The sequence below is a fragment of the Carex rostrata genome, chromosome 10 (assembly GCF_964058835.1).
Source record: "Carex rostrata chromosome 10, lpCarRost1.2, whole genome shotgun sequence".
NCBI classification, from domain to species: Eukaryota; Viridiplantae; Streptophyta; class Magnoliopsida; order Poales; family Cyperaceae; genus Carex; species Carex rostrata.
The window spans coordinates 13,093,164-13,118,335 of NC_135927.1; the positions used below are offsets into that span (position 1 = coordinate 13,093,164).

The window sequence follows — 25,172 nt, forward strand, 5'->3', positions numbered from 1 at the left end:
GGAGTTAGTTCTTCTAAAATGGGACAATATTATTTCAGGATATAAGTGGATAAATGAAATTGGACGATATTATTTTGGTAAATGTCCGAAGTGATGAAATGAGACTATTATTTCGGTAAATGTCTGAAGTGATGGAACCAAAAGGTCTATATTGGCAGTGTTTTTCTCTAAAACAGGTAATTTAAACATTGTATAAAAATATTGAAGTTTAAACAGAGCTTTTAAAAACATTGATGAGCATTTTTTTAATAATTAAAGGGGTATGATAATTGTCCCCCCACTATCATTCTTCATTATCCTCTTAATATTATTTGTTTAATCTCATTCATATTTTTCATGATTTATAAGAAATTTTGCGAATCTAAAACTACGAATGTCTTCTACACAATTTTATCTTTCAAATGAGATCCATGATGATATACTTTCAAACTTGTCATCACACAAGCATTTATACCTCGTTATTTAAGTATTTATACCTAATATTTTACACATATGACACTGTTGACATTTAAAAGTATTAATATCAAGTATTACAAGTATTTATACCTATGGACTGAAGTATTTATACCTATGTATATTTTTTATTAGAGAAAGGTTAACGTAGGAACGATTGGAAAATGTTGATGCAGAGATGCGGGGTTCAGCGATTGGGGATAAGTACTTACAAATATAGGTATAAATACTTGCACTATAAATACAAATACTTACAAATATAGGTATAAATACTTGCACGATGAGTTATAAATACTTGTGTGACGATGAGTCCGAAAGTATATCATCATGAATCTCATTTGAAAGATAAAATTGCGTAAAATACGTTCATGGTCTTAGATTCGCAAAATTCCTCATAGATCGTGAGAAATGTGGACGACATTGAAAAAAAAAAATACACTTTTAAAAACGTGTATGATTATTCTTCCCATGTAGTTTGATTGGTTCTCCTATATAGTCATATTAAGTTAGACATGCAAGTATTAATTTATTATCTTTCAAGTATTTATACCTATGAATTTAACTAAACTTAGAAGACCACAGTGTTTTGAATAAATTTAATTAAACTAGTTAGTTAAATTAGTTTATGGAAGTTAAACACGATTGAGGATAAATACTTACAAGTATAGGTATAAATACTTGCACGATGAAGTATAAATACTTGTATGACGATGAGTCCGAAAGTATGTCATTGTGGATATCATTTGAAAGATAAAATTGCGTAAAATACATTTGTGGTTTTAGATTTGTAAAATTTCACATAAATGGAGGTTTAAAAGATGGTGGGGGGGGGGGGGGGGGAGGGGGGATGGAGGAGAGGAATGGGAGTGAGGGAATTCATATAATTATTCATAATGAAATACTGTATATTAAGCTTTTAAAAAGAAATACTGCATATTATTTATTTGGTGGAAATGGTTGCAGCAACTAGCCAGTCACGAAAATATGCCAAATTTGAAAAGAGAGAGAAAAAAAAAAAAAGACTACCTGAAAGAAGACCCAAAGGATCACACGCTTTGTTACCAGTTGTCAACTACCAATCAAACTCAAATTCCAATCGTGGGACTTAACTATCTACTACAAGAAATCCAATAAGGCCGTACTTCAAATCTACCCCAAAAATCCTCAAAATAAATATAATAACTGATGAAGAAAATCCGTGTGATGTTCCCAATATGATGAATAATAATATGTATGAGAAATGATAGTTCTCATGGTTACAAGGGTACTTCCAAGATATTTCACAATTCACTGGATATAAATGATAATTGTTCAAACTTTAATTACGCACAATGATAGAGATAGTTAAAATTAAAGAGAATTCTCTAGTACAAAATTAGAGAGAATTCCAAACAAACTTATTCCACCTCAGATTCCACCATCAATTCTCAATTTTTATCCCCACCATTGGGTCAAAATCACATTAAAAAACTGTCCAATCAATGGGAGAAGAGGGGTTTGATAAAGCTCCATTGTTGGTAGAGGTACCCAGTGAACCTCATCAAGTAGGAGGAGGGATAGTCAGAACAGGTTAGTTGGTAGTTTAACTCGGAAATCTATTTTTATATTTATATATATATATATATATATATATATATTCTTTTTGACAATTTTAACTCAACTTTTTTGCTTCTTTAGTTGGTCTTGCTGATGTTTTATATGTAGTATAGGAATTCTCTTGTTTATGGTATCATTTTTTAGTTCTATCCTCTGTTTTCCTAAATCATCAAATTTTGTTTTCATTTCGTTAATTGGTTGGTTGGCCCTAAATTCATATATATTTCTCCTTTCTGGAAATCGGTTTGAATTTGCAGGAGCAAAACCATATTTCAGTGTAAGGCATTCTTCTTCTTTCTTTTTTAAAAATCTCAGTGATATTAGACTCTTATTAGATTACCGGGAACTACTAAAATCAGTTGGAGATTTTTATTTCATTCAAAATAAAAATCTTTCTGTTTTACACTATGCTTGTATTATGTCATGTTTTGAAAAATTGCATCACGTTTTGGATTCCCTATTCCTCTGAGTTTGCGTGACTTTATGGTAAATGAATCCCAACATCACCCCCGAATAGGCACCGTATTTATTCTTTTGCGCTCCTGATACTGATAGGAACACAATGGAGCGCGACAGCGCATATAATAACAGCGGTCATAGGATCAGGAGTGCTGTCGCTGGCCTGGAGCGTGGGCCAGTTGGGCTGGATCGGTGGGCCCACGGCCCTGATTGCCTTTGCTGCGGTCACCTCGGTTCAGTCCAGTTTGTTGGCGGATTGCTATAAGTCGCCGGATCCGGAGCATGGCCCCATTAGAAACCGATCCTATATGGAAGCGGTCAGGCTTAATCTAGGTGAGCATGAGCAACAAATTAATACCCTTTATGTAAATGTAATGTAAAGGAGTGAGACTGAATCTTACACCTTTTTATTAAATCCTAATCATCTGATTATGACCTTTTCAATCCTAATCATCTGATTTAAAATAAATAGATTAAATCATTTTTTTAATCCTAATTCCTAAATGATGTCGACGAATCAATTACTGTAAAATTAGAAAAGTTTGTGAATGCGACAGATTGAAAATAAAGATTTCCACACGCCAGTTTTTGCGTGAAGCAAGAAAAATCTATCTTCTGGAGGAATCCATGTTACTAAAGAATTTTTATCCTATTATTAATTTGTCCCCCCTATATATCTAATTAATCAAATCTTAACAAAATTATGTGAATAAGCACTTAATTTATAGGGAAGAAGAGCCTCTGGATGTGTGGATTCTTTCAACAAACAGGCTTGTTTGGCTGTGCTGTGGCTTATACCATCACATCTGGCAATAGCATGAGGTATGTACGAATATTATATATATGTAATGTAGTCAAAATTATATGATGCATGCCTGATGCCTACTGGTTTTCTACCAAAAAAACAACAAGAAATTATATGATGCACAAGAGTACGCTAGCTAGCTAGAGATTAAAAAAACATACTATATTATATAATATATACTAAAGTAAAATGGAGGATATATAGTCGTCTCATTTATAGAAAAAAAAAATGATTTGTCAGGAAACATTTGATTTGACAACTGATAAATCATGTCATGTCAAATGGCTTAATCAATGAATAAAATTAGAAAAAATAGGTATCATAAAAAATTCATAATAAGAAATACTGAGAAATCAAATCAACCTAATGGCGACTGTCATTTTATGACGCCTTTCTAGACCGTTGATTATTTGATTTGATCATTAATTTAAAGAAATGAGGCGTTTGAATGGTCGTTTGATTTGTGTCAAATTTGACATTTTTGGTTTAGATTCATTGAACGATTTATAATATGCACTATATATGAATATTGCGAGTTTGGATCTCCAAAAGTAACTCAATTTTTTAGTTGAGATTCGGACTGTCATATTTGAATTTGATCCGGATATTAAAGGATTCCCGTGCTCTCCACCTTGAACCAGATTTGTCCGAATTTGAATCGGACGGTTCAGATCTTAAGTAAAAACTTGGGTTACTTTAGAGGGTCTGGACCCTGCATTACTGCATTACCATAGACTCACTTATGAAACTTTAACGCAAGTCTAACGATTCAAATCAGACATCATCAGACATCAGACTTAATTTTCTAATTTGATCTCATGTTCGTTAGAAAGTCCTTGTTTCCATTAATTTATTCGTATACTTTATCGAACGAGAAGGGTTTTGCGCTTCCATTTTCTTTTGTCTTCATTATGCTTTATTTTTTTAATCTTCAATAATAAAAGTCCTACAACGTAAATAACATAATTTTACATGATTTGTACTACTTTTTCTCCACTAACCTTAAAAAAATTGATATTTGAACATTACTTTGATAGAATCAATAACTAAAAAAGACAACATTCAAATTATACCAATTGTAATTATTTTTGGCACAAGTAAAAATTTACGGACTAAAATGAATTTGCCATCTATTCAAAATTAACAGACCAACTTAATTCTTGTTATAAAATTTTTTAAGGACTAATTTTATACAAACAAAGATTTAAGGACTAAATTGATTTTCTTGGAATTAAAAAAACCATATATCACAATCTAGAATTACCTTTTTTCCGGAAAAGAACTTTCGGCGTACCGTATATTTTACGGTAGCCACATATACGCACTCGTTCATTATCAGATCTTATCTATACTGGTGAAATGAGTTATTTTGTTATTTTGGAATAGGTGTTAGTTAGCTTTAATACACGTGTACCTTACCACATATTTAGTTTGAGTACATATATATAAATAGTTTGGAAATTGCTTCTGTTTTCTCTTTCGTTGCTGTATCCTCTTTGGGCCGAGGCGATTTATAAATAAATAGCAGGCCGGAACATGATGAATGGTCTTAAAAAGTCCAAACATCGCTTATATGGGCTGGGCTGGGCCTTTCCTGCTTCTTTTGCTTTTCCTGTACCACGCTCAGTTGCCATCAAAAAAATGGATGCCACTAATTCGGGAAATGATATTATTATATCGAGAGTTCAAATGTCTCCGTTCATTTTTTTTTTGTCTCTAATATATCTTTATTTTTAAACATGTTAATAAATCAAAATTTAAATTATAAACTTCAAAATAAATTTTTTTTTTTTATGTGCTCATAAAAAAATATCATATTTCGATTTTGTTTTTATGTGAATCAATAAGTTGAAAATCAAGATTTATTTTGACTTTTAAGTATTAAATTTTGAGTTATTAAAGTTTTTAAAAATAGAAACATAATAGAGGCACAAAAAATTGAAGCATTTCAACCCTCCTCTATTATATTTTTTCAATCTAATTAATTCGTAATTTTTTTATCTATTAGCGTTGAATTAGTATAGTTCTTTTGATCGAATTAGATGAATGATTTTTCCACATATCTAAAAATAGTATTTTGGAGATGATCCGTATTTTATAAGAGGAGTGATCCACTTACAACATTTGTAAGTTACAACATCTTATAACAATTCAGTTATGTAATTTTCAAAGTCCGAATAGTCGTCCTTCAAAAAAAAAGTCCGAATAGTCAATCCAAACCGTTTAATATTATATCTATATTAAAATCTGCTTAGAGATCAAATTTTATATTTTATTTGAATTTTTTTTACTATTTATTGATTATTTTACAAAACCGTTGTTTTTTATTCGGTCCATAATTATCTAAAAACAACAGTTTTGTAAGATAATTAATAAATAGTAAAAAAAAATCGAAAAAATTGTAAAATTTGATATCCAAGCACATATTATGTTGAACAGTTTGGATCGACTGTTTGGAGAATCCGTATCACCCTGAGGTGCAAGTTGAAAATCAGAGCCATTCTTTTAGCATAGCACAAATGTTAAAGCAGCCCTACAGTGACAAGAGCTGCCGAATTGAGTTTGATATGAATATAATATAATTAATGTAGATTGTTGGTTCTTTTAAATTGCACCTCAGATACCAATCATTAATTACATTACAGCAGATAGATTAATTTCTTTAGACACAAATCACATGATTCACATCACATATCCCCCACTGGGCCACTACCAGTCTACCACCACACCACTCCACCCACCAGTAATCACAGACAGCTGGTTGACCAGTGAGTGTGTCCTCTATATTTCCTGATTAGTCGTGGCGCTCTGAAATCATCGTGATTCCAGCATCTATACTGGAATAAATCGTGGCTGGTTTGGCCGCCTCGCGTCCATCTGCTAGCTTCGTGAACTTCTTTTGTTTGGCTTAGAAATTGAGTACGTATTCCCCCAGGTACCTGAGGTACAATTTATAGCTTGCACCTTAGAACCTGAGGTGATACGAATTCTTAGAAATTATAATCTTAGATTATCTTCCTTTCTCTATTGACATAGCTTCAGTTTCATGTGTGTGTCAAGTCCAGGGACGGAACTAAAAAACTTTGATAGGAGTGCTTAAAAATAAAAATGTACAATCGTAGTGAATGAGATTTGAACTCAAAATCTCTTAACCATAAAATAGAGTTTTAACCACTATGTTACAATTAAAGATATGTCATTCATTGAGGGTGGCCAAAATATACAAAAAGTTAAAAAAAAATTAATTAAATTTCTATACATATAATTAAAATTTTAAAATTATAGAAGGAATTTGACTACTTTTAACTAAGTCTTAAATCCGTTTCTGAACTCAAGTCATAATATGGAAAGAATCAAGATACATAATATTTTGACTCTCCTAAGAACCACACAAGGGCAAGAATTAAATGTCATACTGGATCAGTAGTGCTTGTGGGACCCGCATACTGAGCCGATGCCTTTGTAAGAGCATATCCTTTTTACTCATAATATAATGAAGTTTTTTTTTTTGAGAGAAACCCGTAGGTATATTTTATTTGAAACTTAAAATGGAGGCATTACAAGTAGCTTGAAGCTTACATCCTAATTAACCTAACAACATAAAACCAAAATTGTAAAAATTGAAAGCACGTGAAAAGTAAAATCCTATTTTAATACTGCCTCTCATGCCTAAAAATAAAAAAGAGCAACTCGCCCAACTATCCCAGTTTGTCCCTTCTTCCAAAAACAAGAAACTACAGGGTCTGTTGGTTAAATTTTCCTTTCCTCTCTGACAGGCAGAACTCAGCCATTCGTACTAATTGGGTACAAAGAAATTGGGATTCGTACCCATCTCTATTCCCAAACGGAAGCATATCTCCAAGCCATTACTCTCTTCATTGTTTCCCCTTCTTGCGTAGTTCGCCAGTCTGTGCGGTTGTGTCATCCTATTCCTTCCCGCGTGTGCAATACTAACCCTGTGTTTGATCGTCTCCCATGTATCAATGCATATCTCCACCGTGGGGCCGGCCTGCCAAGATGGTAAAGATTCCAGATTTCTTGTACTGACTATCTCCACCAATGCTTTACAGTCGGTAAACACCAAGTGTCGACCTGCCTCTGTTTCAATTTGCTTAAGCGCGAGTAGGAGCGCTTGCGCCTCTGCCTGGAATGGATCATGACAAGTGGTGGTAGTGCATCTTGCATCCCGAAGTGTACCAGTTTCATCAAAAATTAGTACCCCGGTACCATATTTCTTTGAGGTTTCCCATGACGCATCAATGAGTACCGTTTTTGTGTCTGGTGGTATTCGCAATGGTGTGATCACCTCCTCCTGGTGTGGCTGTGGACACGATTTTGGTGGTGGGACGGCTGTTGCAACCAATTTGAGTACTCCCTGTGGGGAAATTTTTTTCCCAGCAAAGACTTCATTGTTTCGTGCCTTCCATAATTGCCAAAGTAAGTTACAGAAATCAACAATTTGATCCGGCTCCAATGCTTTGGTGATCATGAGGATAGTTCTTGTGAAATCTAGTGGGAGATTTTGTACTTGCAATGGGAAAGATGACGCATGCCATGTCGCTCGCGCCATTGGACAGAAGAAGAGCAGATGCATAAGGAATTCATTCTCAATATTACATCTTGGGCAAATTGGGTCTATCCTTCGCATCCTTGTGTGTAGCATTGCCGTAGTTGGCAGCCCTGCATGTATGGCACGCCAAAGGAAAGTTCTGACCCTTGGTATGAGGCCTTCCCATTTCCAAATCAATCCGAGTGCCTCCTTCATTATATCTCCATAAACAGGTGTTGCTCCCTTTAGTCTTCTCAACTCATCGTATCCCTGTTTTGCCGTGTATGTTCCAGTCTTGCTAGGCCACCAAATGAGTCTGTCAGTGAGTGTTGAATGGGAAGAGGGTTTTGTAGTGACCTGTAGAATGCCTTGCAGTGCATCTCCACCCATGATCTCCATAATTCTCTGATTGTCCCATTGGCCTGTGTTGCTATCAAATAACCTCGCCACTGTCACATCCCTTTGCTGATTTGTCCGAACTGGTATTGTGTTCCATCCTGGGTACCAAGGTTGATTTAGAGCTGGGATTTTCGTACCATCTTCTATCTCCCAAACAATTTGGTCTTTGAAAAAAGGCTTCAGGTTTTGAATAGTTTTCCATAACTTGCTACTTCCTGCGATCCCTTTTACATTCCAGAGGCCCCCTCTTGGATAGTATTTCGCTCTCATCACCTTTACCCATATACGATCCTGATTCTGTGTCAATTGCCACACCACCTTTAGGAGAAGCGATTTGTTAAACAACTCCACATCTCGTATCCCCAGCCCACCTTCATCAGTAGCGCAGCATACCTTGTGCCATGCAATCGGTACCATGTATCTCTCTCCCCCTAATTTACCCCAAAGGAAGTCTCGCATGAGCTTATTGATCGCCTTGATTGTTGCAGTTGGCAGTTGCGCTATGGACATGAAGTAGACTGGTAGGGATATTAACACTGATTTAATTAGCGCCAACCTCCCCGCATAAGAAAGCAGATGCATTTTCCATCCCGCCATTCTCCCATGGAACCTGTTTACCAAAACCTCATGTGTTTGGTCCTGTTGAGATGAATTTTGCGAAATAAACACCCCTAAATATTTCTCACTATCCCCAGCCAGTTTTGCTTGTAAGGCACCAAGTATCTCCTGTTTGCACTCGTCAGCACATCTCTGACTAAACCACAAAGTGGATTTCTCTGGATTTATGGAAAGACCAGCGTGTTCTGCAAATTCTTCAAGTACTGATTTGAAGGCATTGGCCTCATTGAGATTTGCTTGACCCATCAATACTAAGTCATCTGCGTACATTGAGTGAGTGATCACAGGTGCCGATCTTGCTAGTTTGATTCCCTTGATTGAACCCTGCAATGTTTCCATTTTAAGGCTCCTTGTTAGAAATTCAGTGACTAGAATGAACAAGTAGGGGGATAATGGGCACCCCTGTCTCAAGCCTCTGTTTGGTTTGAGAAAACCGTCGCCTTGCCCATTGACCCTTATTGTGACCCTCCCGGCCTCCAAGCAATTTTTTACCAATTGTATTAGTTTTTTGGGGAAATTAACCGCCTGCATAGCAGCATAGATGAAATGCCACTGTACAGTGTCAAATGCTTTGTTCACGTCTGCCTTTAACATGAATGCTTCTTCATTATAGGTCGGTGAATTGAAAGAGTGTATGATTTCCCTTGCCAAAATTGTATTATCAGTAATATTGCGGCCTTTTAGAAATGCCGTCTGCTCGGTTGAGATCAATTTTTTCATGTAAGGTTGCAATCTTTGGGCCACCAATTTCATGAGCAATCTATAGGTTATATTCCCCACTGTTATAGGCCTATAGTCTTTAGGTTTTTCGGCCTCATCTATTTTTGGAATTAATGCGATGTAGCTCGGTAGCCATTCATCAGGGACCTGGGCCGTGGCAAACACCTTAGCCATCATAGCTGTTAAGTCTTCCCTAAAAATCAGCCACTGATCTTGTAGCAACCGGGCGCTTATCCCATCCGGCCCAGGTGACTTATCTGGGCCCATACTGTCTAGCACTGTTTTAATTTCCTCCCTGGATGGGGCCGAGATCAGCTGCTGGTGGGCTGAGTCTGGGATAATTTCAGAGCCCGATGGGTTGGTTTTCTCAAAAAAGGCTGTATGACCTTGCAAGCCCGTTTGCTGTTGCGGGCAGTAAATGCCATTAAAATATGTAACAAAGGCCCTTCTGATTTCTGCCTGGCCTGTGACAATTGTTCCATCTTCCAAACGGATATGCAGTATTGTATTAATACGCCTTCGGTGGGTTGTTGCTGCCTAAAAGAAGGCAGTGTTTCTGTCCCCTTCTATGTGCCAAAGAATTTTAGCACGTTGGCGCCAGTACAGGGATAATTCTTCCTCAGCTTGGTAGTATTGGCGCATGAGACTCGCCTCATAAGTCTGGTTTTGCATAGACGGGTGCAAGGTCTGATGCTTGAGGATGTCTTGCTTTAGGGCTGTCATACGGTTCTGTGGGGTGGAGATTGAGGTTGACCATTCTTTAATTTCTTTCTTCATTCCCGTTACTTTGTCATCCCAAGTCAGTGACTGGTCCGATGGCCAACTGTTCTGACAAGTTTCTCTAAACTCATCGGCTTCAAACCACCACCTTTCTACCTTGAATTTCTTTATTTGTATTGCTTGGTTCTGAGTACGGAGAAGAAGTGGAGCATGGTCAGAGTGGATGCGAGGGAGGTGGTTAACATGAGCATGTGGGAAGGCTTGTGACCATGAAGATGAGACCATAATTCTATCTAGCCTATGAAAAATTGCAGTGGATGTGTGCTGACAATTTGTCCAGGTATACGCAGGACCTCTGAACCCTAGGTCCACAAGGCCTGTGTCAAAAAGGAATTGCCTAAACAAGGAGGCACTGCTGTTGAGTCTTGTTCTGCCTCCAAACTTTTCTTGCGCATTTAGGATCGAGTTGAAATCACCCATAAGACAGCATCTGTCTTCGGTTTCAACTATTTTTTTTATATCTTGCCATATGGTGCTATTGAGTGCATGGTGTGGGTCACCATAGACCCCTATCAAGGTCCAAGGTGGTTTATTTGGTTCTGTAACTTGTGCATGGATGAAAAAACATTTCTTTTGGATTATTTGGAGGTTGACATTGTCGGCCCATAAGAGCCAAAGGCCTCCCGAGCGCCCTTGAGAAGGCACACAAGAGAGGTTGGGAAGAAAGAGGTTTTGAGAGTAGAGAAGGGATTTTTGTGTTGATCGTTTGATTTCAATGATGAAGGCAATTTGTGCCCTCGTGGATTGGAGGAGATTGTTTAGGAATTCTTTTTTCCGGGGCCCCCCGGCACCCCGGCAATTCCAAGAAATAAGATTCATAACTGGTCCAGAGGCGGCTCAAGGGTCGCCTCCATGAAACGCTTCTTCCTTATGTGGGAAGTTTCTCGTGCCTCCATTGGATTTTGTAACTAGTTGGTTGAGGTGGATGGTAGCTGTGTAGTGGATGTATTGAAAAGGTGATCATTTTCAGTATATTGTGGTGCGGCCCATGATGGTTGTGTGTAAAAGTTGAGGTCCATGCCGAGTGGAGCTCCTATATGGTTTGGGTTAGCCGTGGTATGAGCGATATCAGTATGGGCTGGGAATTGGTGTGTATTTGGTTGATGGGAATTGGTGATTTGGTGGCCGAGATTGGGTTGGGAGTTTGGGGCTACAGATTGGGGGTGGTTAGTTATTGCTTGGTCTCTGTTGTTGGATGGGACACAAGTGGAGTCATTAATCCACTTCCCTACACGTGGCTTGGTCAGTTCTTGCATGTCGAGTCTGTCTCTGTATCGTGGGTCCAAGGCCAGGCTTTGCATTCTTATTTTATCGGGACAGTCCATATGTTCATGACCAAGTTTAGAGCAAAAGAAACATATTTTGGACAGTCTCTCGTATACCAAATAAACTGGAAAGGAGCCAATTATTGGGTGTGTGGCCTTTGTCACGGCCAGTAATGGTTTGTCTATCTGTAAACGGAGTTTGACCTTGTAGTGTTTGGTACCGTTGACAAATGTTTCACTGACCTGACAGAGAGGAGGTGCGACTGACTGTGCTATGATTTGAACACCTTCATTGTTGACTATGTGATGGGGCACCCTGTGGAGCTGAGTCCAGAAGTCGATGTAGCTGACCTTGGGGTTGAGAAATTCGGCTTGGTCTCTAATTCTCTGGACTGCAACAACCTCACCACGATAATTCCAAACCCTTTTGTGCAAAACCCGAAGCAGGTCCGGTTCAAGGTCAAATTGGACTAGAAATGTGTTATTTTCTAGTAGAGAGAAGGTGGCATGATCTTGCACAGCCCATGCCTTTTTCATGGTTGAAGCGAACTGATCTGCTATAACCGGCCTATGAGCGATAATGCGAGCCAGAATAGCATGTTGCAAGTTTGCATGGGATGATGTGGTAGCAGGTAGTTGCACATGTGGCATGTCTGTTGGATTGGAGCTAAGTGCCGCAAATTGTGCTATAAACTCCTCATCTGAGGGATCCATGGCTGTGTTGTTGTGTGTATGTGAGTGTAGTGGTGAGAGAGATGACTGTTGGTTATTTTTGAGGTTGGGGTCATATATGTGAGTTGCCTCTGGCTTTTGGATAGTTTGTTGGTTGGGCCTTAAAGATTTCTCATAAATGCTGTTGGGAGGGCTTTCTGTTTTGGGCTTTTTCGGCCAGGCTGGTTTTTTGTGTTCAGTTCGGGTGGAATTAATTGTTGTGGTCATTTTAGGCTGGGGCGTGGTGTAGTCAGAGTTCTTGTTCACTGCATATTGGTCCATTTGGATGTAACTACGGATAGCGTGCGACCCTACAAACAGGGTTCTGATGCAAAGTTCTTTGCATGTGACTGGGATGTCACCAATATTAACAGATGGGTAGTCCTGCATATCAGAAAGTACATCCCACTTCTTCCCTTTTATGGGATGAGTTACCATTATTTGTTTTTTTGCCGTTACTATGTCAGGGTGCAGGCTGTCCTTCTGTTGACCGTTACCTTTAAGGTACTGTGCCTTAGGGTTTTCTTTGATGGTGTTTGTTGGTTTCGTGTAGCCCCCTAGACTAGGTGTATGCACCGCATGTGCAGAGATTTCATCCGTACCCGGTTCATCATGAACCTGCTTTCGTGTGACTGAGCTTGCTGATGAGGAAGATGAAGGAGGTGGGCTCCTCTGGGCCATGTACAGTAAGAGTTTTTCATGAGCAGCCATTAGTGAAGTTCTGGCATCCTCATCCTCATCAGTTTCATACCTAGCCTCAGGGGGAGGATTGTCGAGATATTCCCAGCCGACTATCTCTATGTAACATTCTTTCCAACTATTGCTGAAAGGGAGCAGTGATGAGAAAGGAATTCTCTTAAGGTCAATGCAGGTGAACTGCACCCTCAATTCAATGCAATTTTCACCCCATAGGTTCTCTTCATCAATGTGTATAGCCGAGCCGAACTGTGCAACTACCATTTCAATAAAGTAATGATGCCAGAACTCTGGTGGGAATTGAGTAATTCTAATGTTTACCTTGAACAGTTTTGGCTGTGTGTAGGCTTTCCTAGTCATGTCCCAAGGTTTCATTAACCACCCGGAGTCATGGCACCATTGTTGACCTTCAGAGATTACCCCTTCTCTTGTCAAAATTGGTGGTAGTTGTATACGGTAGGTGTCTTGTGAGTACTGGCATGCTTGGTAACTCTCCGGGGCACCACCATACTTGCTTGCCATGTAGTGTTGCACCTCTCTGATGCACCCCTGGCCTCTACTGTTCCAGTCCACTGCCTTTATGAAGATAGATTTTTTGAGCCCTTCCACCAAGGCATCATGCACTCCATTCGTGTGCAGGTAGACACATCCTTGGGTGACTTGTTTTGAGATCATAGGAAAATTGCGTTCCATTGAGATAGTTTTGGTTTGCTTGCAAAAAACTAGATAGGAAAAAAGTTCAGATTCAAGAGATATTAAGAAGGCTAAGAAAAGAAAGGTAATAAATGGTGTTTTGATAGAAGACTAGATATTTCTCAGGGTGTAGGTGGGATTTGTCGTTGTGATATGGTAGTTAATGCTCATAGGTTGTGCTGAGTGTATTCAATGAGGGGTGTGGGTGATGTGACGGCTGAGGTGATCGGTCAAAAGGTGTCGCTTGTCAAGTTTTTTCGTCGAAGGTGGAAGGTGGAGACATCATCTCAAATTTTAATATAATGAAGTTATAAATATATTGATATGAGATATATAATAAATCTAGGATAAGGCTACGGTGCTATGGGTTGCATAGAGGGTTACGGTGCTACGGCTCAATATTCAAGTTTTCAAAATTCTAATATTTTACTATTTTTTTAGATAGGTAAAAAATCAAATATCTAAATGGTACATAATTTTTTAGATCAACTGATTTTCTACCTATCTAAAAAAATAGTAATTTTTTTTCAAAAAATATAAAATTTGGTCTTCAAACACATATTAATATGGAGAACAAGATGAACGGTTCGAATCAACCGTTAGAATTTTGAAAACTCGAATATTGAGCCGTAGCACTGTAGCCCTCTATGCAACCCATAGCACCGTAGCCTTACCCATAAATCTATAGGAATGTGAAGTTTAATAATTCTATCAAAGTTGTCTTAAAATAATACATTATTTTTTAAAAATATTAATTTCAGAAATACAGTATTAGTAATCGTAAATTTATCAATTCAGATTGTTTTTTGCGGAATAAAAATAAAATAAAAAATAGAGGGATGGAGACATTCTAAAATTAATGTGAAAATGTTAAATTATTGATGTGATCATGTGATAAATAAATATAATTTTTGTAACTGCAGACACAAAGATATTATTAGGGGGTGGAGTTTTTATCCAAAGGAATTTGGACAAAATCTCATTCAAAGTCAGTTATAAACCATCCGATCTGTGTTAAAATTTACACGAATGGTTTAGATTTACAAAACCACAAGAATCTTAAAGCAAATTAAACGATAAGACCCTGCTTTGGATGAGATTCTATCCAAAACATCTCCTTCCCATTTATCAAGAAATTGCAGATGTGATCATTATAATTTTAATTATAGTAATGTGGAGTAATTACTATATTAGTAGTCCGTCTGAACATGTCATAACAATAAGTTGTGAATTAAAAAAAAAAATCATATCCTGACATCTTGTGCTAAAAAAAATTTAGACATAAAATTTTGATTTATTAGTAGTCCGTCTGTATATGACTGCTTATGGCTAACTGCAAAGTTTATCACATAATGTGAGAAGAATAATTAAACTGTTGTAAATATTTTAGAATAAAAGTATTTGAATCAATATAAAATATATTAAATCACAGGTTCAATTTTTTTTTGAAACGGAAAAATTATCCAGAATGTCCAACTTTTAAATTTGCATCTGCTTTTCAGATTTCTCAGATGGTCCAATATAATATCTTGGTCCCATTCCAAGTTTCCAACCCAATCAAGCGAACCGCTGGCTTTAAATTAATGGGCCCACAAATCAGTAAATCACGGGATAGCAGTTAACAAGAAGAGGCATAATTATTCCGGGTTCGGTTTTACCTTCCAGTTTCCACCCAACCCGAAATTGTTATGGATAAATTGGTTTTTTTTTTTTTTTGTGGTATCTCCTTTCGTTTTCTTATATTTATTTATTTTTGTTTTCCGCTGAAACTACAAAGTCTCGGAAGCTGGAAATATTAAGGCGAACAAAGTGTTTTCAATCAAGATACCGCGCAGTAAAATAATTAGGAATAACCATGCGTTAAAATTCAAAACTACATGATTAAATCTTTATCATGTGTTACAAGTAGGGGTGAAAACAGATCGGATAGTAGTAAAATCATATCAGTTCTGTTTTTTTTTTGGTATCCAAATACGAATCGATATATTTTTCAATACATTTATTTATTAAAAAAATATAAATATTATTAAAAAATACGAACATTCATAATATTTATCTGATTATAATGATGAATAACATATATTTTTCATAATATATATTAAATTATTTAGTATATATGTACTATTCGTCTATTCGGATACATATAATTAAAATTTAAAATGATATATGTACCACTATATACATAGATATTCGTATATAAGATATCCGTATCTATTTTTCGAATACAGATCCGAATTGAGTTGGATAATAACCAATAAACCCCTGGTTACAAGACAAGGCAAAAAAAAATGATAAATTTAATGTTTCCTAATTGCTAAGCTTTAGTGATTTTTTTTGCTCGCCTTGAAAAAGGTTCGTCCAAATATATACCAATAAAATCTGCCAATTAATGGGCAAAAATCAAAATATATTTATTTAGGTATTAATTATAAGGAGCTTGATAATTGTATTTCAAACAAAATCTCCGAGTGTTTCTCCAAGTAGATTAACAGAAAAAACTTTCAATATTGTCTAACTTCTATTTCCAGTACTAATATCTAAACATTTAAAGCTCTATTAATAACATTTTAAAATGTTACTCGCAAGCATTTAAGCCTCTATCTGAAAGCATTTCTAGATAGTTTTAACTCTTAATAACTTTTGTCCTCAAGTTAAAAAAAGAAAGATTCTTAAGGTTTACAACAATTGGTAATAATCAAATTGGTAATAGCCAAAAAAAGGAAAGACTCTTAAACCTCTATATGAAAGCATACTCTTAACTACTTTTGTACAAAGCATTGGTTTAATTGGTAATAGCCAAATTATTCAAACGCTTCACTCAACAATAGCACTGCAGTGCATGTACAAAGTTCATGTACAAAACATATAAACTTCATGTTCAAAGTCTTAAAAATTTTAATAGTTGTAGACTGAGAACTAAAAAAAATGAAAATTTAAAGTGCTAATGAGTTTTACTTTAAAAAACAAAAACAAATGACTTCAAAATTACTCAAAAGTATTTCTTCATGAATCTTATTTGAAAGATAAAATCGAATAGAAAACGTTCATATTTTTATATTCGTAAAATTCATCACGGATCGTCCAAAAAATGGATTTGAATGATCAGAGAAAAAAAAAATGGGTGAAAATAATATTTTCTTTTTTGACTTGAAGACAAAAGTAGTTAAGAATTAAAACTATCTAGAAATGTTTTCAGATAAATGATTAAATGTTTGCGAGTAACATTTTAAAATGTTATAAACATAGCTTTAAATATTTGGATATTAGCGCTGAAAATGAAAGTTTGACAACATTGGAAGGTTTTTTTTCTAGTTAAACTACTTGAGAGATGCGCTCGGATATGATAGCTCGGGAGACAATAATATTTCTCTAATTATAAACTTGTCAAGTACACTCTCTCGAATAGTTGTTAATTATTAGAGAAGTCAGAAGTTAGCATTTAGTGGGTTAAAAATTCATAAATCGTTTTTCGTAGAAAGATATCATTGTAGTCTTATTCACAAAGTTATAATATAAAAGGTAGTATTTTGAGAAAAAAAATAGATTAATGAGAGACAATTGCCTATTTCTTACCACACTTGCTTCCTATAAAACTATTAATAAATTAATATCGACAAATCTCAATCTCCAACTGTAAATCATATATCAATAAGTAACAATTAAAATTGTTGAAAGTTCTAATAATGTATGTTTATTTATTGAAAGCGACTAATTGTATCCAGCGAGTTGTTCCCAATTTTTATCCAAAAAAATTATCATTTGATTTGTATAAATACTGTAAAACTTAATATTCCATAATGTATACTTAAATAACAAATCATATATAATACATAATTAAAAATTCTAACAACCAGCGACCCTTTCAAGTGGTCCAGAGTTTGTTGCTAATCGTTTGCAACTTGCTAAACTGCCTATACTTTCAGAGGGACCACTTGTTGTACTTTTAGAGGGAGATCTTCTAGAAGATTTCAAAACCAGATCAATTCTCAAACTTACAGTTATTTCCAAATAACATATGAAAATTATGCAAAATTAATTTTTTTGCATTATTTTTTTTTCGAAATTAATTTTTTTTATTTAAAAATAATAATTTTTTCATAATGTTTTTCTTCAATTATTCATATTTATATATGCTTATATATCATGTAAAATAATGTTATATATACTGTAAAGCAAATCTATGTATACTACAACCAGAAAATGAATATTGAAAAGTGAAATAAAACATGAATATTGTAAAACTGACACCTGAAACTATAAAACTAACATATACAAACTATAAAACTTCAATACGGTAAAATTGGCAAATCTAAACTATGAAACAAATCTATGTATACTATAACTATAAAATTAATATTGAAATGTGAAATAAAACATGAATACTGTAAAACTGAAACCTGAAACTATAAAACTAACATATACAAACTATAAAACTTTAATACTGTAAAGCTCGCAGATGTAAACTGTAAAACTAATAGATACAATAAAACACATTGTTCAACAAAAATAACGTTCACAAGCATCAAATGTCACTAGTCACAACAACATTGTTCAACAGTAGCAAACAAAAACAAATAACATTCAACACACAAATTCATATGTTTCACACAAGCATACTATTTAAAATACAAAGTGTGTTACTTCATAACCCTTTGTTTAACATTATTTGGGTGAGTGAGAAGCCACATCACTAGAACATCACGTTCCTTTGAAATATTATACTGCAAAAAAAACAAAATAAACAAGGTTATAAATGCTATTGTTAATGCACCGCTAATTGCTTAAAATAAAAAAAACAATTGCGATTAAATAGTAAATAGATGAGTTTAGAGAAAATTGCATAGAAGACGTTCGTGGTTTTAAATTCACAAAATTCCTCATAGATTGTCAGAAATTATGACGAGATTGAACGAAGAAAAAAAAAACACCTCTAAAAATGTGTACGCCTCCCATGTAGTTTGAGATTTGGTTGGAGAGACAATTATTTATGTAAAAATTGTTCACCTTATGGTAATAAATATTTTCGTTCTTAGGTATAAATATTTATGTGCATAAGCATTAATACTTTCGTAAAAAAAATTATGCTAGAATTTTTGTGGTCCTCAGACAGTTATAGTAGTTATAGTGCGAGAACAATGTGAAGATAGAAGTGGCGAGATAATTCTCAGAATTCTAAATAAAATAAGGGTTGAAGTTGATGTTCATAATTATCTTTTTATCCATAGTCTCTCCAAAGTCTCCATCGAGACAAACAATGGGACGCCTACCTTTTTATCCTCTTGTCTTTTGTTAGAGAATATTTGTGTAGGCATTCTTTTCAAACCGATCCAAATTCCAAAAGTGGGTATCTCTGCCTTCTCTCACCTTTTCTCCCTGATTTTATGTCCATTCTATTCTCCACTGGTCAATGCATGTCCCATTTATTGATCTCCCATGACCCATGTGCATTTTTGGGGACCCTTTTCGGCTTTTGGCCTTTTGCCCATCAGCCATTACTTTTTTTGCTAGAAAGTAGAAACTGAACTGTTACCTACAGTTGTTGACCCATTAAATCCACCCCTAATTCACCAGAGACCTATATATATATTTACATTACATTAAATCGTCGGATTTGGAATAATTATTTCAGATCCCATCAGATTCCTTATAATTCTGTGCCGTCTTTATTTGCTAATTTTGTATACTATCTGAATAGACAGTTTTAATTTTTTAGATAGTCCTAGAAAGAAGTTGAGCCTTGTTTACTGGAGATTACAGCTTCCAAAATTTTGGTGACCTGTTATACACTTAACTGATAGCCAATTAGCACTTAATATGGTATCTTCACTTGGTGCATTCTAGCCAGTTAGCACCTAATGGAACTCATGTGGCATCTAATAAGTGCTGATGTAGCATCAACAAGAGAAATAACATTTCGAGAGAAATGTGAATAGCTCCAAGATCTGGGCTGATTCTCATTCTCTCTTTAAAGATTCTTATTTTTTTTATTCGTTATCTAGTTATGCACCAGGGGCATGTGCTGTGTCATTATCTCTAGGGAAAAATCATCAAAAGAACTCTAAATAATTAAATTGAGCCCAGCGCTTAATTAATCTAGTACCAAATTGACGGCCTACCTCACATACCATAAATTACTAAATTAAAGTTTTAAGTTGGGGGAATTTCATTTATACCCCTCGACAACTTGGAAATCACGTATTTCTCCCTCTAAACTTCATAATACCATATTTACTCCTCAATTGCAAAAACTCACAAATTTACCTATTTTTTGTCTTTTCTATTAAAACTAATTTTAATTTTATTAAGTTCATTTTACTCTTCATTAAAAAATAAAAATAAATAGCATGTTTAAAAAAATGTCAATTTTCAAATCGATCATGTTATGTGAATAAATGGGTAATTTAGCTACTTCTGACACTTGCACAGTGACATTTAGCTTTATGCTTGTGTAAGTGCCACAACCAGAGAAATGACTCATTTGCCCTAAAAAATCGTCCAATTAGAAGACTGGCATTTTCTGAAATATGCTACTAGCTTTTATTTTTTTATGAAGGGTAAAATGGGTACTTCATAAACTTAAAATGAGTTTTAACAAAAAAAAAACATTCAAATAGATACATTTGTGAGTTTTTGAAGTTTAGAAGGATAAATATGATAGAGTAACGCCTAGGTGCTTTGGATAGCATAAGACATTCCGTGTTATTGCCTCAAAAACCTATTGTATAAACTTTAAATTTCGATCTAAAAAATTGATTATATAATGAACTTGTAGAATACCAATTTTTACTATTTTTGGAACTTTTTACTATTTTTTCTGATTTATGAAAGATGACAAAAAATGGCGTAAAATATTGATAATTTTTTTTTTATTTTTAAGCCATTTTTTTGGCCTTTTTTATAAATCATAAAAAATAGTAAAAATTGGTATTCTACAAGTTCATTATATGACCAATTTACTGAGCTACTTAGATCGAAGTTTGAAATTTATACGATAGGTTTTTGAAGTAATAGCACGAAAGGCCCTATGCTTTTCATAGCACCTAAGTCTTACTAAATATGATATTATGAATTTTAGAGGGGGAAATACTTAATTTCCAAGTTTTTGAGAGGTATATATGAAATTCCCCCTTTTAACTTGTGAGCCAAACTTCTGTCAAAATCGCTCAAATTTTTATCTTTTACCAAATTAAATCTTATCACAAATACGGCAACTATGACATTTATTGTTTGCAAGAAACCTGGTGGTCTTTTTATTTTTGCACAGCTTCCATACAACTAAGTTATCAAATCAAACCAATTTTGTTGCTTTCTTCACACTCTTGAATCTTGATGTGTGACATCAAAATCAAGTCCAATCCGTTTCATTTGAAAATGACTTGAAGAAGATTCATTCTGAATGAATCATTCATTTCAAAAAGTTAGATTTGACCTCTGACATCCCTCCTTTAAAACCTTCTCTCTCTCTCTCTCTCTCTGGCAAACTCTCAAAAACAGTAACAATGGCAATTCATCACTCTTTGGAAGTAGACCATGGCCCTCAACATGAAGAGGATTCAATAGTAAGAACCGGTAATTCAAACAAGCTCTTCATGCTTTTTCTCTTTTTCAATTTTGTACTCACGTTTGCTCACTGAGAAACCAAGGACCAATTTGCAATTTTGAATTTTTGGGTAGTGTAAATTTTTCATAGGAGTTTTGTGATCTCAATAAAATTGCCTCTTACATATACTAGGAACTGGTTTGACATGCACTGCACACATCATCACTGCTGTTATCGGATCCGGCGTGTTGTCACTTGCATGGAGCACTGCACAACTGGGATGGATAGCTGCCCCCATCTGCATGCTTTGCTTTGCAATCGTAACTTATATCTCGGCTTTTCTCATGTCAGAGTGTTATAGGACCAGCACGGGAGAGAGAAATCGATCGTACATGGAAGCTGTTAGGTTTTACTTAGGTGCCTGAGAAAGATCAATGTTTTACTTTGGTTTAAAAAAAAAAAAAAAATGGATTTATTTGAATTTAAACTCGATAACAAAGATCTAGTTACTGGTAAATTCAGGAACAAGGCGAACTTGGTTTTGTGGGTGGCTTCAGTATGTGTCCTTTTACGGGACTGCGGTAGTATATACATTTACTACTGCAACTTGTATAAGGTATCTAATTATCTCCTTGTTGGATGAATATGAAAACTTAAAGTGACTAATAAAAAATCTGGCGACAAAAGGAAAATATCTCCCTTCAGTGATTTTTTTTCTTAATACGATGCACATGTGCGTTGAGAGAATGAGCTTATCTATTATATTTATGTCATCTCTGTCTTGAATAAACAAGAATAATAGAAAAATAGAAAACCTACAAAATGCACAAGGAAGTTCAAAAAGTAATTAAAGCATTTTGCTTTATCTTCATTTTTTTATTGAATTAATTATCTTTTGATATTCTGTTGCCAAGAATAATTGGTTTAGAAGTTAATTTGCTCTGTATTCTTTCCTCTCTGTTCATTTTTTTTTCTTTTGACAAAAGCTTTTGATTACAGAGCTATCCAGAAGTCAAATTGTTACCACAAAGAAGGTCACGAGGCACCTTGCTTGTACAGTGATAGCTTCTATATGATATTATTTGGAGCGGTACAGATAATTCTATGTCTAATACCAGATTTTCATGAAATGGCATGGCTCTCGATTATAGCAGCTATCATGTCATTTGCATACTCATCCATTGGATTCGGCCTTGGCTTAGCCAAAGTTATAGGTACACCAATTGTCTTCCTTTATATGTATTGGACCGTACCAGTGGTACTTTTGCATATACTATATGTATGAAATTTATAAATCAGAAGAGTTTTTATGTTGTTACCCATGAAATTTTTTTTGACACCATCATCTCGCCATCATATATTTATCAGGGGATAGAAAGATCAAAGGGAGCATAAGTGGCATTGCCATGCCATCGACAACTCAGAAAGTGTGGCGAGTTTCGCAAGCTCTTGGAGACATTGCATTTGCATATCCCTACTCTATTATCCTCCTCGAAATTGAGGTCTTTATTTCACCTTGGCCTTGAATTATTTTACGACTTCCATAACAAATATTTCATATATACAAATAAAGATACTTGAGCCAAACATAATCTTACATATTATTGGTACGAGATAAAAGGATACGTTGAAATCGCCACCGCCAGAGCATAAAACAATGAAAAAGGCATCGATGGTGGCAGTATTCATCACCACATTCTTCTATCTATGTTGTGGTTGCTTCGGTTATGCGGCTTTTGGAGATGAGACACCTGGAAACCTTCTTACTGGTTTCGGATTTTATGAGCCCTACTGGCTGATAGACTTTGCTAATGTATGCATTGTAATTCATCTCGTTGGTGGTTATCAGGTGGGTCATATTTGTACATTTTTTCAAATTTATCAGCTGGAATTGTTATTCAATAACATGCTGGTCTTGCTTGGTTTTACTGTCATACAACTGTTAGAAATAATTTTAACTACCATATTAATAACAATTCCCAAAATTATGTCGATGTCTAGTTACACGGGATTCAGAATAAAATCTCGGTATCAGATGTACTGGGACATGTTCCTGATTCCTTTCACTTTTACTTGGCCATTTGATTGTTAAATGGCTTTAACCGAACTTGAATTGAACTCACTTCCAAATTTGGTTGAGAGCAACTTGTGTAAAATGCACACTTGTACTGGTTGGATAATCCTTGATTCACACCATAAGGTAATTAATTATCATATCTTCTTATACCAAAAATATAACTCGTTGATTAAACAAACTAACACTTCCTATCTACACAGGTCTTCAGCCAACCATTATTTTCATTCATCGACAGATGGTCAGCTGAAAGATTTCCCAACAGCCGATTTGTGACCAAAGTTTATCCGGTCAAGTTACCCTTTTTGCCCCCATACAGGTTCAACCTTCTAAGGCTATGTTTCAGAACAGTATATGTGATAACCACCACTGGCCTCGCCATATACTTTCCGTTCTTCAACCAGGTTTTGGGCTTGTTGGGTTCGTTCAGCTTCTGGCCCTTGGCCATATATTTCCCGGTAGAGATGTACTTTGTGCAAAGAAATGTTGCACCTTGGAGCAAGCCCTGGGTTGTGCTTCAGGTTTTTAGCATGGTGTGCTTTCTTGTGAGCATCTTTGCATTTGTTGGATCTGTTGAAGGAGTTATAAGTGCCAAAATTAGCTAGGAGTAAAAGAAAGTGGAAAAAAAAAATACATGTTGAATTGTTGAATGTGGTGTGCAGTGGAAATGATCAAAGGGTAGATATTGAACCCCTCTTGTGTGAACAGACAGCAAGAAAAAAAATGCTTTATATACCTCTTTCTTTTTGTACCTGATTGAAACTTGAATGAGCAGAGAGTTTACTATATTCACCAATTGTTCTCTATTAGACGTTAGTATCGGTACTGAGACTCAAATTCACAAAACGACTGAGATTGTTGATTCTTTACAACTTTTTGACACTGCTGCATTACAAAAAGTGTTACTCAGACATTTCATCGAGGACCTTCCGCGCGCTTAAACTAAAGGGATTGACTAACTATCCCCCAGTCCATTTCCCCCATTCATCCCCAGGCAATAACTATTTGTGGGGACCATTAACTAACTGTACTTCATTAATTACTTGGGGGACCACTTAATATTTGATAGATTTTATAACTGACGCGTGCAAATATTGATATCTATGCACGCAAGTGTTAATATATAATATATCAAGTATTCATATCTAAGATACCAAATGTTTCAAAAAAAAAAAAATGGACACATCTTCTACACATTTTTAGAGTTGAATTTTTTTTTCTCTATTCAATCTCATCAATATTTCTGATGATATGTGAGGAAATTTGCAAATCTAAAACCATGGACTTCTTCTACGTAATTTTCTCTTTCAAATGAGATCCATGATGACGTACTTTCGGATTGTTCGTCGTGCATCGTCGTGAATACCTTGTCGAGCAAGTATTCATACCTCCTCATTTAAGTATTCATATATCGTAATGCATGTGTATATAATTCATGTCTGAAGTGTTTGTACCTGACATATTTTATCAAAAAAAATTTCATATGACACAGGATGACGTCTGAAAATATTAATATTAAATAGTGCAAGTATTTATACATCGTCATGCAAGTGTAAATAGTTATATAATTTGTTTATTTTTTAATAAAAATATGTCATTTTGTATGAGAATTCACTTTATTATTTTGTAATATATTTTCATTGCAATGCACGGGCATATTAGTTCTTATTCAACTTTGAATTTAGTATATATTTTTTATTTGTGTTGTAAATAGTTTTAAAAAAAAAGAAAAAGAAAAGGGTTTATCTACTGACATACAAAGAATGTTGTTGAATTTAAGTAGTCATTTGTTGTTTATTTTATTGTTATTTATT

The 25,172-nt window shown here is 35.1% G+C and overlaps 1 protein-coding gene across 3 annotated transcripts; it reads left to right on the plus strand.

Moving 5' to 3' along the window:
- The first annotated feature begins 1,828 nt into the window (after positions 1-1,828).
- Positions 1,829-24,104, plus strand: LOC144560359 (putative amino acid permease 7). 3 transcript variants are annotated; one of them, XM_078309530.1, is made up of 7 exons: positions 1,829-2,022; positions 2,605-2,841; positions 3,237-3,330; positions 22,284-22,498; positions 22,653-22,786; positions 22,906-23,133; positions 23,562-24,104. In XM_078309530.1, exons 1-7 carry the CDS (start codon positions 1,935-1,937, stop codon positions 23,961-23,963), a joined length of 1,398 nt encoding a protein of 465 aa, XP_078165656.1. In that variant the 5' UTR covers positions 1,829-1,934; the 3' UTR covers positions 23,964-24,104. The 3 variants fall into 3 exon arrangements, with proteins under 3 accessions (XP_078165656.1, XP_078165658.1, XP_078165657.1); XM_078309532.1 differs by lacking the exons at positions 1,829-2,022; positions 2,605-2,841 and adding exons at positions 21,477-21,701; positions 21,807-21,900; XM_078309531.1 differs by lacking the exons at positions 1,829-2,022; positions 2,605-2,841; positions 3,237-3,330 and adding exons at positions 21,196-21,313; positions 21,477-21,701; positions 21,807-21,900.
- Positions 24,105-25,172: the final 1,068 nt, after the last annotated feature.

What these genes read in the sequence shown, in the direction of transcription:
- LOC144560359 (XM_078309530.1), top strand. Translation starts at nt 1,935, where the DNA reads ATGGGAGAAGAGGGGTTTGATAAAGCTCCATTGTTGGTAGAGGTACCC. An exon ending in ACATCTGGCAATAGCATGAG is followed by an intron (nt 3,331 to 22,283) that starts GTATGTACGAAT and finishes TTTTGATTACAG; the next exon opens with AGCTATCCAGAAGTCAAATT. An exon ending in TTATCCTCCTCGAAATTGAG is followed by an intron (nt 22,787 to 22,905) that starts GTCTTTATTTCA and finishes ACGAGATAAAAG; the next exon opens with GATACGTTGAAATCGCCACC.